Below are 12,312 nucleotides of genomic sequence, written 5' to 3'. Positions count from 1 at the left end.
GTTAACGTATGCGGGGGGAAGGGAATGGTGGCTAGGGCCTCTCCCCTCTAGGGGGCGCCGGCTCCCATCCAGCCCCCGGACCAGGACTGGCTGGTTCAGGGGGCAGGGAATGGGGCGCGGGGCCTTTGATGTGCTGGTTCCCAGCTGCCCTTGTCAGCACTGGGAGGGTGTAGGGGGGGAACACACGTCCTGCTTGAACCCAGCCTTGTTGCCATTGACCGGAACCAATTGTTGGGCGCGGGCGTGAAATCGGCATCTGTGCCAGAGGGTCCTGTTACTGCGGGGGCGGGGGGGGGAGGGGCTGTGCATATCCACCCCCCACCCCCTGCCACTTCACACCTTCCTGCCCATTCACTCTGCCTGCCAGCCCCGCTCAGCCTCTGACTCTGTGGGGCCCTGCCCCGTGTCCAATTCCCCAGCCCCCTCTCCCCAGAGCCCTGAGCACCCTGGCTCCAGAGGGACCCCCAGGACCCAAAACCCCCACGCCCCCAATCTGAACACCAGAGATGGACACTCACAGCCCCATCTGGCCAGCTGGCTGGGATTGTCTGACCCACTGGGTCTGGTGCAAACACCCACCTCCAACCCCTCTACCTGTCTGTTCCTCCATCTCCCTCACCCCTGTCTCTCCATCCATCCCCCCACACCTCCCATCTACCCATCCCTCCATCCCCCTCACCCTGTCTATCCATCCAACCTCCATCTATCCATCCCCCTCATACATCCATCCTGCCATCCACCCCAACTATATCTATCCCCATCCACCCCATCTATCTATCTATCTATCGATCTATCCCCATACAGCCTCTCTCTCTCTATCTTCCCATATATACTGCTCTATCTTTATCCATGCGATTGGCGGTGGGGTACCAGGGTAGATGGGCCCCAGGGGCTGATCCTGGGGTAGGGGCACTAGGATACCATAGTCGGTGGACCCGGGGCATGATCCGGGGGGCAGGCAGGAGGTGGGATACTGGGGTATGTGGGCCCGGGGGCTGAAACGGGGGAGGCAGGAGGTGGGATACTGGGGTAGATGGGCCTGGGGCAGGGCCGGACTGCCGCCCCTGGAATTGTGCCACCCCTGGATGTACATGCTTCCTTTGCTGGTGCCTAGAGCCGGTGCTGGCCTGGGGGGGCTGAAACAGGGGGAGGCAGGAGGCAGGATACTGGGGTAGATGGGCCCCAGGGGGCTGATCCAGGGGACAGGCAGGGGGTGGGATACCAGTGTAGATGGGCCCCAGGGGCTAATCCAGAGGCAGGGAGGTAGGAAGGACGTTGGGTTAGTCACCCCCAGCTAATCCCCCCCAACCCCTTACAGCGCTGGGAGGGGGAGGGGTGCGGGCAGCTGCTGGGGGCTCAGGCAGGTGGGGAGGGGGGCAGGGCTCTGACCCCAGATGGGGGAGGCAGGAATCGGGGAGGGGGGCTGAGTGGGATGCTCTGTGGGTAGCTGGGGGGCACCATGGGGCTGGGGAAGGGGTGCCCCTGGTGAAGCCTGGCACAAACCCTCTGTATGGGGCACAACGCCCCCGAGGGGCCTCAGAGGCAGCCCGCCCCCCTCCAGCCCCCTAAGAGAGGCCCATTGCCAGGCACAGCCTGCCCCCACCCCTTCCATTTCTGGAGCCGCTTCTCCCCCTGGTGGCCGTTCCCCGCACAGCAGCCGCAGGCTCCGGCGCTGGGTTATTTGCTAGTGACAGGCGGCGAGTCTGCAGGCGATACGGGGTTAATCCAGGGGAGGGGAGTTGGGCCTGGTTCCACAGAAAGGGAAACTGAGGCACCGACGCTGATGAACCAAATGGCTGGAGCATGACAGAGGCCAGTAAGGACTCCTGGGTTCTCTCCCCAGCTCTGGGAGGGGAGTGGGGTCCAGTGGTTAGGGCGGGGTGGTGGTGGCTGAGAGCCAGGACTCCTGGGTTCTCTCCCCAATTTGGGGAGGTGAGTGGGGATCAGGGGACTGGACTGGAACTGGTGCCCCTCACTGCCAACCTGCAGCCCCCTGCTAGCTCAGCTCGGGGTCTGTGCCCCAGCCCCTTAACCTTTGGGTGGTGTCTTTCCAGGGCATCTGTGTTGTCCCAGACCCATGGCCCCGCCCCGCCCCGCCCCCCCCCCTCCATGTGGGAACCTATCTGCCAGCCACTGGTACAAGGGGTGTGAACCTGGCCGGGACCACAAGGAAAGTCCAAAGCAGACTGAGGCGCTACAAAGGGATCCCGCAACACTGGGCGACTGGGCCACAAAATGGCAGATGAAATGCAATGCTGAGAAATGCAAAGCAACGCCCATTGGGAAAACATAATCCCGACTATTCATACAGAATTAGCTGGTACCCCGAGAGAGAGAGATCTTGGCGTCATTGTGGAGAGTTCTCTGAAAACATTCACTCAATGTGCAGCGGCCGTCAAAGAAGCAAACAGAATGTTGGGACTCATTAGGAAAGGGATGGATAATAAGACAGAAAATATCCTAATGCCACTACATAAATCCATGGTGCACCCACATCTTGAATATTGCGTCCAGATCTGGTCACCCCAGCTCCCAAAAGATACAGTGGAATTGGAAAAGCTGCAGAGAAGGGCAACAAAAATGATCAGGGGGCTGGAACAGCTGCTGTACGAGGAGAGATTAATAAAACTGGGACTTTTCAGCTTGGAAAATAGATGACCAAGAGGGGATACGATGGAGGTCTAATAAATCCTGACTGGTGTGGAGGAACATGAGAACTAGTAGTCACTCAATGAAATTACTAGGCAGCAAGTTTAAAACAAACAGAAGGAAGTATTTCTTCACCCAACGCCCCATCAATCTGTGGAACTCCTTGCCAGGAGATGTTGTAAGGCAAAAAGTATAACAGGGGTCCAAAAAGAACGAGATAAGTTCCTGGAGGACAGGTCCATCAATGGCTCCTAGCCAAGCTGGTCAGGGATGCAACCCCATGCTCTGGGTGTCCCTAAGCCTCTGACTGCCAGGAGCTGGGACTGGATGACAGTGGATGGATCACTCGTTAATTGCCCTGTTCTGTTCATTCCCTCTGAAGCCCCTGGCCCCAGCCACTGTCAGACGACAGGACACTGGGCTAGATGGACCATTGGTGTGACCCAGTGCGGCCATTCTGTACATTCAAGTCATTGCTCACTATGAGGCAGGAGGGGGACAGGCCAAGGGGCTGGGTGTGTGGATCCCCCCTCTACCCCACAGTGCAGCCCCAGAACCCTTCGGCCGAGAGTAGACCCCAGGGCTGGGCAGTGCCCTCTATAGAGGGGATTCTGCATGAAGGCTGCCCCGGCCTGCAGCACCTGACGTCCCCTGACAAGGGTGTGCAGAGCCAGGGTGCGTGGGGCCATTCAAACCCCGCTAGTAGCTCACACAAGAACAGCACCGAGCATCTGCCAATGTTCCTTCCAGCCCCTCCATGTGCCCCTGCTGGGCTCGTCCACACCCGACGCAGGGGCTGCTCCCATCCACCTCCCCAAGGGCAGGGATAATTCCCGTTGGCTGAGTATAGGGGCACTGAGGTTTGCTTAACTGTGCCGCTCGGGGCTGGACTTTTCCCACCCCGAGCGAGGTAATTTTCTAGCGTAGCCCCAGGCAAATCCCCTGCTTGGAAGGATTTCATTTTTATTGGGAAAGGTAGTTTCCCTGCACGCCTCTGAGCCCAGGGAGGAAGATTTCCCTGGATAATAATCGACACCTGCTCAAGAAGCTGTTAGGGGCTGATTTATGGCTATTTCCCTAGGGCGGGGCGGGGGGGGGTTGACCTGCTGACAATTTGTGTTTTAACTTAGCTGTTGGAGAGAGACCTTGGAGTCATTGGCCACACCTTGAATACTGGGTGGAGGTGTGGTCCCACCCATCTCGAAAAAGATACATTGGAATTGAAAAAGGTTCCGAAAAGGGCAACAAAAATTATTAGGGGTCTGGAACGGCTTCTGTATGAGGAGAGATTAATAAAACAGGGGCTTTTCAACTTGGAAAAGAGACGACTACGGTGGGATACAATAGATGGCTATAAAATCATGACTGATGTGGAGAAAATAGATAGATAGATAGATAGAGTATCTGGGGATGGATAGATGGATATTTAAAAGAACTTCCCATACTCCTATGCAGGCTTGGAAGGTTTGAGTTTTTATGGGTCAATGTCAATAAACGTCAATTTCACACGGACACAGGGAAAATTATTTCCATTGATATAAAACCATGACTGGTGCGGAGAAAGTAAATCGGGAAGTGTTGTTTACTCCTTTTCATAATACAAGAACTAGGGGTCACCCAATGAAATGAATAGGCAGCAGGTTTAAACCAAACAAAAGGAAGTATTTCTTCACCCAACGCACAGTCAACCTGGGGAACTCCTTGCCAGAGGATGTTGTGAAGGCTAAGACTATAACAGGGTTAAAAAAAGAACTTGATAAATCCATGGGGGATAGGTCCATCAATGGCTGTTAGCCAGGACGGGCAGGGATGGTGTCCCGAGCCTCTGTTTGCTGGGAGGACGACAGGGGATGGATCACTCGCTGATTCCCTGGTCTGTCCATTCCCGCTGGGGCACCTGGCACTGGCCACTGTCGCAGACAGGACGCTGGGCGAGATGGACATTTGGTCCGACCCAGTCTGGCCGTTCTTATGTTCTTAACCTCCTGCATCTCCCCATCTGCTGTCCTCTCATAATTATCATCTGACCCCCCCCCCATTCTGGGCATCTCTCAATATTTCAGTGGATAAAAATAGAGAAAAATGCTGAACCCGGGTTATGTTGTGCCCTTCTGGCCCTTTCCCTCAACACACCTCTCTTCCCGGGCCTGGAGCCCCCGAGCTGGCCCCTCTCCAGAGGGGGCCGGGGACAGGCCCCAAATCAACCCAGCTGCGCCCTGGGGGGGTCTGGGGCAGGAAGCCAGGCGCTGCCGGCGCCCAGGGGCCTGGAAAGGCCCGGCTGGCCACTGGGCGGGCTCCCGCGGGAGGCACCAGCTGTTCCCACCGGACCCCCGAGTGGGGCAGCCCCCCCGCGGGACCCCCCCGCCACGTCACTGCGCAGCGCGGGGCCCGGCTCCGGCTCCGGCTCCGGCTGGGGCTGCCCTGGGGGAGGGGGATCCCCCCAGCAGTGACCCGGATTCACACACAGCACCATTGTGCGGGGCTGGCAGATGGGGCGGGGCCGTGGGAACCCGGGACACAGACAGAGCCCTGGAGAGACCCCGGCCGCAGGGTAAGGGGGTGGGGTGCAGCCCTCCAGCCCTGCCGGTGCCCCTCACTCCGACCCGCAGTCCCCCCCAGCCCCCCTCACTCCCGACCCGCAGCCCCCCGCCAGCCCCCCCAGCGCCCCTCACTCCCGACCCGCAGCCCCCCCCAGCCCCCCTCACTCCGACCCGCAGCCCCCCGCCAGCTCCCCCCCAGCGCCCCTCACTCCGACCCGCAGCCCCCCGCCAGCTCCCCGCCAGCGCCCCTCACTCCGACCCGCAGCCCCCCCAGCCCCCCCAGCGCCCCTCACTCCCGACCCGCAGCCCCCCGCCAGCGCCCCTCACTCCCGACCCTCAGACCCCCGCCAGCCCAGCCCCCCACCTCCAGCCCTGCCGGTGCCCCTCACTCCCGACCCGCAGCCCCCTGCCAGCCCCCCCCCAGCGCCCCTCACGCCCGACCCGCAGCCCCCTGCTAGCCCAGCCCTGCCGATGCCCCTCTCTTCTCCCTAACTTCAACTCTACAACTCCAGACTGTCCAGCCCCTCCCCCCTCCTGCACTGCCCCAGTGGGTCCCTAGAGGGCGATCCCTGCCCGGGGTGGCGGTTGGGAATTGGGGGGCTGGAGGGGGAGGGGCTCAGAGGTGGGGATGGCGACACAGCAGGGGGATTAATGGGGAGGGGGGGACCCAATAACACAGGGCTGGTGCTGCCCATTGCTGAAGGTCCCCCCGTGTCCCCGCAGCCCCCCAGCTCCATGGCCGCCCCCGGCCCGCACTCGGTGCTGTACAAGGGGCTGATGCTCCCGGCCCTGGTGCACAGCACCGAGAGCCTGAGATACGCTCAGCTCGGCTTCCAGGTGCGAGACAGAGACATCTTCAGTGTCACATACCCCAAATCAGGTGAGAGACTCCCCAGTACCTACCTCTGTACCCCCGCCCCTACACTTCCCCCACACCAGGTGAGAGACCCCCCATGCCCCTCTCCACCCCATATCCTCCTTACCTGCCCTGCACCCCCAGAGCCCCCCTCTGCCTGCCATACCTCCCCTGTACCCCTTTATAGCCCCTGACAGTCCCTGAGCCCCACCCCAGTGCGCCCCTACCCTAAATCACAGGAGAGGCCCCCAGAGCCCCCCTCTGCCTGCCATACCTCCCCTGCACCCCCACACCTACCCACAAAATTATGTTAGATCCCCCTAGACCCCCTGAATACCCTCACCCCCCACTGCACCCTCACACCTAACCCAAAGCAGATGAGACCCCCCCCAATTCCTGGGATCCTCCTATTCCTCCCCATCCCCTGGTGCCCCCCCCACATTTTCCCCCCATCTTTCCCCCCACATGCCTCCATGTACTGCCGTCCCATCCCTAGCTCAGGCTACTAACCCCCCTCCTGAGTCTGCAGGACCGCCCCCTCCACCCCCAGCCCCTGGGATCCCCCATAGCCTCCCCCAGGATCCCCACTGCACCCCCTGAACCCCAACATCTGCATCTCCCTAAACTCCACTTGCCTCCTCTGAACCCTGGGACAGCCTTTGAGCGCCCGGCCATTCCCCATAGCCCCTGGGTCTCCCCACCTCCTCCACACCCTAACTCCCCCTCCTTTTCCCCTCCCCCCCTCTGACCCCCAGGATCCTAGCTTCCTACCCTATCCCCCAGGGTGTCCCTCCTTCATACCCCATTCCTCTGACACTCCGGAAGCCACCCTGAACTCCAGGATCCCCCTACACCCTGACATCCCCCTGACCCCTGTGAACTCTCCTCCACCTCCCTCCCGCAGCCCCATCTTCTCCCCACATTCCCCCCCATGCTTCCCCCCCACACCTGGCTCTAACCACCCCCTGGGGCCCGCTCCCCCGATATCTACCCAGCCCCCCAGCTCCATCATTCTCCCCCCACAACCAGGCACCACCTGGATGCAAGAGCTGCTGACCCTCATCCACAGCGACGGAGACCCCCAGCTGGCACAGTCGGTGCCCTCCTGGGAGCGGGTGCCCTGGGTTGAGCAGACCACGGCAGCTGGGTTCCTGGAGAACCGGCCCTGTCCGCGGCTCATCTCATCCCACCTGCCCTGCGGCCTCTTTCCGACCTCCCTCCACGGCTCCAACGCCAAGGTGAGGGGCTGCGGGTCGGGAGTGTGGGGCACCGGCAGGGCTGGGGGGAGCCTGGGGCTAGCAGGGGGCTGCGGGTCGGGAGTGAGGGGCACCGTCTCAGTCCCTGTCCTTGTCCCAGGTGATCTATACTGTGAGGAACCCCAAGGACGTCTGTGTCTCTCTCTATTATTACTCTAAAATGGCCTCGTTCCTGGAGTTCCCGGAAGATTTTGGGGAATTTGTGGAGCTCTTCAGCGCAGGCAAAGGTACCAGGCAGCGCGGTGCAGTGGTTGGGGGGGGGCTGAGAGCCAAGACTCCTGGGTTCTCTCCCTGGCTCCGGGAGAGGAGTGGGGGCTAGTGGTTAGAGCAGGGGGGGCAGAGGGGGTGGGAGCCAGGACTCCGGGCTGGGGAGCTGCGTGTGGCCCAGCTTTTATACCAAAAGGATCTTCAAGCCCAGCCTCTGGGTCCCTCTGTTCGTTTGATGCATGAGTTGGCATTTTACCTCCCTCCCTAATCCCGCCTTGCTTCCAGTGCTGTTTGGCTCCTGGTTCCAGCACGTCAAGGGCTGGCTGGGCCTTAGGGACCGGCTCAACTTCCTCCTCCTGACCTATGAGGAAATGCATCAGGTGAGAGACTAGCACCAGACAGAGAAAGGGAAAGACCCCAACCCCACATCCTGGGTCACACCCCTGGGCCCATCTACCCCAGTATCCTGCCCCCTCCCTGCTCCCTGAGTCAGAGCCCAGCTGGGCCCGTCTACCTCGGTATCCCACCCCCTCCCTGCCCCCAGATCAGCCCCCCGGGCCCATCCACCCCAGTGTCCTGCCCCCTCCCTGCCCCCAGATCAGCCCCCCAGCCCATCCACCCTGGTATCCCACCCCTCCCTGCCCCCAGATCAGCCCCCCGGGCCCATCTACCCCAGTGTCCTGCCCCCTCCCTGCCCCAGATCAGCCCCCCGGGCCCATCCACCCCAGTGTCCTGCCCCCTCCCTGCCCCCAGATCAGCCCCCTGGGCCCATCCACCCTGGTATCCCACCCCCTCCCTGCCCCCATATCAGCCCCCCGGGCCCATCCACCCCAGTGTCCTGCCCCCTCCCTGCCCCCAGATCAGGCCCCCGGGCCCATCCACCCTGGTATCCCACCCCCTCCCTGCCCCCAGATCAGCCCCCCGGGCCCATCTACCCCAGTGTCCTGCCCCCTCCCTGCCCCCAGATCGGCCCCCCAGGCCCATCTACCCCAGTGTCCTGCCCCCTCCCTGCCCCCAGATCAGCCCCCCGGGCCCATCCACCCCAGTGTCCCGCCCTGTGACAGGACCTGCGGGGCAGCGTGGAGCGGATCTGCCAGTTCCTGGGCAAGCCGCTGGAGGCGCGGGCGCTGGATGGGGTGGTGGAGAACGCCTCCTTCCAGGCCATGAAGCAGAACAGGATGTGTAACTACAGCCTGGTGCCGGAGAACATCATGGACCAACGGATCAGCCCCTTCCTGAGGAAAGGTGGGCGAGGGGCTGGGCGGGGGCTCCCAGCTACCCCGGCCTGGCCTCTCCCAGCAGGGGCCCTTGGGGAAGACTCCCTGAACCCCTCCATTCTCTGCTTCCCACAGGGGTCCCGGGCGACTGGAAGGGGCATTTCACGGTGGCGCAGAGCCAGGCATTTGACCGGCTCTACCAGGAGCAAATGCAGGACGTGGGCATCCGATTCCCATGGGATGAGGCTTGAGGGGTCACCGCCCCCCCTCCTCCAGACAGCTACAGTCTGTAGGGACCCCTAGATCCGTGTGTGTGGGCACTTGAAGAGTGCACCTCCCACCCCCACCCTGCTCTAACCACTGGACCCCATCCCCTCTCCCAGAGCCAGGGATAGAACCCAGGAGTCCTGGATTCTGTTCCTGGCCTCTGTCACTCTACAGCCATTTGGGCTTATCAGCGTCTGTGCCTCAGTTTCCCTCTTTGTGGGACGGGGCTGAACCCCCCTCCCCTGGATTAACCCCATATGGCCTGCAGAGCCATGGCGTGTCACTAACAAACAACCCCAGCACCAGAGGGTGCGGCCACCGTGCAGGGAACCGGCCACCAGGGGGAGAAGCGGCTCCAGAAATGGAGGGGGCGGGACAAGCGTTCTCTGATACTGAGTCCTGCTTAGGGGACTGGAGTGTGTGTGGGGGGGGGGGGGCTGCCTCTGAGGCCCCTTGTGGGTACTGTGCCCCATACAGAGGGTTTGTGCCAGGACTTGCCAGCAGCTCCCCTCCCCCAGCCCCATGGCACCCCCCCAAGTACCCACAGAGCATCCCACTCAGCCCCCTCCCCCCGATTCCTGCCTCCCCCATCTGGGATCAGAGCCCTGCCCCCCTCCCGAACTGCCTGAGCCCCCAGCACCTGCCCACAGCCCTCCCCCTCCCAGCGCTGTAAGGGGTTGGGGGGGTTAGCTGGGGCTTGGGGTGACTAACCCAACGTCCTTCCATCTCTGGCAGGGGCTGCAGCCTGGAGTCCCCTTCCCCCATCCCTGCCCCTGGATCAGTCCCCAGGGCCCATTTACCCAGTATCCCACCTCCTGCCTACCCTGCGGATCAGCCACCCAGGCCCATCTACCCCGGTATCCCACCTCCTGCCCTCCCCCCAGAACAGGCCCCGGGGCCCATCTATCCCGGCATCCCGTCCCTTCCTGCCTGCCTCCCGGATCAGCCCCCGGGGCCCATCTACCCCAGTATCCCACCCCCTCCCTGTCCCCCAGCTCAGCCCCCACAGCCCATCTACCCCGATACCCCACTGTGACCCTTTCATGGTTCTCCGGGGGTTCAGGGTGAATCAGCAGCACCAGGCCACCTTGTCTGTCCTCACCGGGGGAAACGGCCAAACCTTCTGGCTGGTGGCTATGCGAGCGCCCCACTCTGGGCCCCACCAGCCTGTCCCAGCCTGGGGCATTGGGGTTTGCCTATGCTGGCCCTTAGGGTCCTGGAGTGGGTCCTTGGGGCAGAGCTAATTTCAGGCTAAATCTACCGAGATAGTTACCCGCCCTGCAACTGCCCCGAGGTCTGCTCTGTCCCTGGGGCACCACCCCCTCCAGCCTGACTGTGCCCAGCCCCTCAACTGCTGGGGACCTGCTTTGCGCTCAGATCGGCTGTCTCCGTGGGAGCCCCTCCGCCCCCCTTAACCGCTGTCCCCTCAGTCCAGCCCTCTGCTAAGCACCCGGCCCGGGGTCATGTCTGCAGCAAAACCTAGAGTCAAACAGGAGCAAGTTTAAGGCTTGGAAACACATACAAGAAGAATATCAACCATGGGGTAGGGTCCGCGCTTATTCCTAGTTAAACTGGCTAGAACCCATAGTTATTACCAGTTAATAACCAGTCAGGAACCTGTAGTAATTACCAGTTAATAAACTGGTTAGAGTCATAAACACAGTCTAGAGCCTGAATTTATTCCCAATTTCCTTTCCTGGTACTTTCTCCCCCGCTGGTCCACCCATCCATCGTTTGTCCCATGGGAAAGCCAGGATCCACTTCTCACGAGAGGCTTACGCTGGCAGGGTGTTTTCTCCATAAGAGACCCCAACTTGGGGCCCACACCACCACCCCCCCCCACATGGTTCCCCCCCTTTTCTCTCTGGTTGCACAGAGGCATTTTGTTAATTCACTTTGCCCCAATGGGTCCCCCATGCAAAGCCTTTCTCTCAGGCATCTTGTCTAGGGCGTCCGCACGTGGCTGGGCCGGACCCCAGCTGTCCTCTCTTCTGGGTGAGTTAGCACCCAGAGCCACCGGCCCAGGGCCCATTCCCCCTCCCAGAGCCTGGAGAGAACCCAGGAGTCCTGGCTCCCAGTGCCCCCCATCACTAGACCCCACTCCCCTGCCAGAGTCAAGAAAGAACCCAGGAGTCCTGGCTGGAGGGTGGGGGGTCCCCAAATGTGTCCAGTGTCTGAATCCCAGCACCAACTCCCCTCCGTCTCCGGCAGGGAGCAGCCCAAGAGGGTTCTGTTGCATTGGGGGAGGGTCTTTTCATAACCCTCCCCCTCATTTTCCTCCTTCTCTTACAGTGGCTGGCACCTAGGGCCCCCCGGACACCAGTCAGCAGGCCCACAGCTCCAGCCTCCCCACGGACCAAGCTCCAGGACCCCCACCCATGGGGGGCCGGGGCTGGGGGCATTCCCCCCTCATTCAGGGGAATCCCTCTTCACAAGAAAGTTGCAGCATTCCACATTTCCCATGGATGGATCACTTGGGGTGGGAGTGGAGATAGTTTGGGGTATGCCCTGCAGGCCCCCTCAATCTCTCCTCTGAGGGGCTGTACCCCAAGATTCCTGCAGCCCTGCACAGACAGCCCCTCTCTCCAGATTGCTGCACCCCAAGATTGGGGAGAGAGATCCATACCCCAAGAATTCCATCTAGATGGATTTGGGGGACCCCTTAGCTGTCTGCTCCGCACGTCCCAAATCCTCCCCTACCTCCTGGAAGAGGGAGCCCCCTTAGTTGGTCCCAGACCAAAGGATGGGACCCCAAATTTCATTTGGGGATTAGACACAGGGCCTCTACCCCAAGATCTGTAAATGGGGAGGATGCTGGGAACCCCTAAACTGTACCCAGAGGCCAGTTCATGCCGTTACAGGGTGCCCTGTGCTGTGGATGTAGTGGGGGGGGGGCTTGGGGTGACAGCAGCCCTACCCCAATCCAGGATCTGGGCTCCCACAAACAAGTACCCAGCCCCCTCATTTGTAAATAGCCCCAGCAGAGGTGGGAAGTCCCTGGGGGGGCTGCTGGAATGAGAACCCTGGAGCCCCTGCTCAGAACAGAGCCACAGAGAGGATCAAAAACCCTGAGTCGGTCTCCGTCCTGGGTGAGGGGTCCCCACACCCCCAGCCCCCTTCCCCACCCCAAAGGGGTCGCATCCCAGAGCAGGGCGAGGGGTCCCCGTATACCCAGTCCCGCGCCCCACCCCAGAGGCAGCTGGGTAAATAATCCGGGGGCGGGGGGCAGAGCAACAGCTGCAAAAACCTGCATCCCTCTCTGTGCGGTCGCGCAGGGCCAAAGCCCCGGGGGGCGCTGCGCCCCGCTCTGAGGGAAATCC

At 61.6% G+C, this 12,312-nt stretch overlaps 1 protein-coding gene across 8 annotated transcripts; it reads left to right on the top strand.

The window, feature by feature from the left end:
- The first annotated feature begins 5,119 nt into the window (after positions 1 to 5,119).
- LOC140902227 (sulfotransferase 2B1) lies at positions 5,120 to 12,238 on the top strand. 8 transcript variants are annotated; one of them, XR_012156024.1, is made up of 7 exons: positions 5,120 to 5,200; positions 5,913 to 6,069; positions 7,075 to 7,283; positions 7,402 to 7,528; positions 7,794 to 7,888; positions 8,527 to 8,753; positions 11,285 to 11,365. XR_012156024.1 is itself a non-coding variant. In XM_073322088.1 (7 exons), the coding sequence occupies exons 2-7, from the start codon at positions 5,925 to 5,927 to the stop codon at positions 11,296 to 11,298; spliced, it is 771 nt and encodes a 256-aa protein (XP_073178189.1). In that variant the 5' UTR covers positions 5,120 to 5,200; positions 5,913 to 5,924; the 3' UTR covers positions 11,299 to 11,379. The 8 variants fall into 8 exon arrangements, 6 of the variants coding, with proteins under 6 accessions (XP_073178189.1, XP_073178188.1, XP_073178186.1 ...); XR_012156023.1 differs by lacking the exon at positions 11,285 to 11,365 and adding an exon at positions 8,861 to 8,943; XM_073322088.1 differs by having other exon boundaries at positions 8,573 to 8,753; positions 11,285 to 11,379.
- The last annotated feature ends 74 nt before the right edge of the window (positions 12,239 to 12,312 follow it).

Source organism: Lepidochelys kempii, chromosome 23, assembly GCF_965140285.1.
Source record: "Lepidochelys kempii isolate rLepKem1 chromosome 23, rLepKem1.hap1, whole genome shotgun sequence".
Taxonomy (NCBI): domain Eukaryota; kingdom Metazoa; phylum Chordata; order Testudines; family Cheloniidae; genus Lepidochelys; species Lepidochelys kempii.
The sequence above is the reverse complement of the archived record's forward strand: the minus strand, read 5'-3'. Positions and strand labels throughout refer to the sequence as shown.

What these genes read in the sequence shown, in the direction of transcription:
- LOC140902227 (XM_073322085.1), top strand. Translation starts at nt 5,925, where the DNA reads ATGGCCGCCCCCGGCCCGCACTCGGTGCTGTACAAGGGGCTGATGCTC. An exon ending in TCCACGGCTCCAACGCCAAG is followed by an intron (nt 7,284 to 7,401) that starts GTGAGGGGCTGC and finishes TCCTTGTCCCAG; the next exon opens with GTGATCTATACTGTGAGGAA. An exon ending in GCTCTTCAGCGCAGGCAAAG is followed by an intron (nt 7,529 to 7,793) that starts GTACCAGGCAGC and finishes CCTTGCTTCCAG; the next exon opens with TGCTGTTTGGCTCCTGGTTC.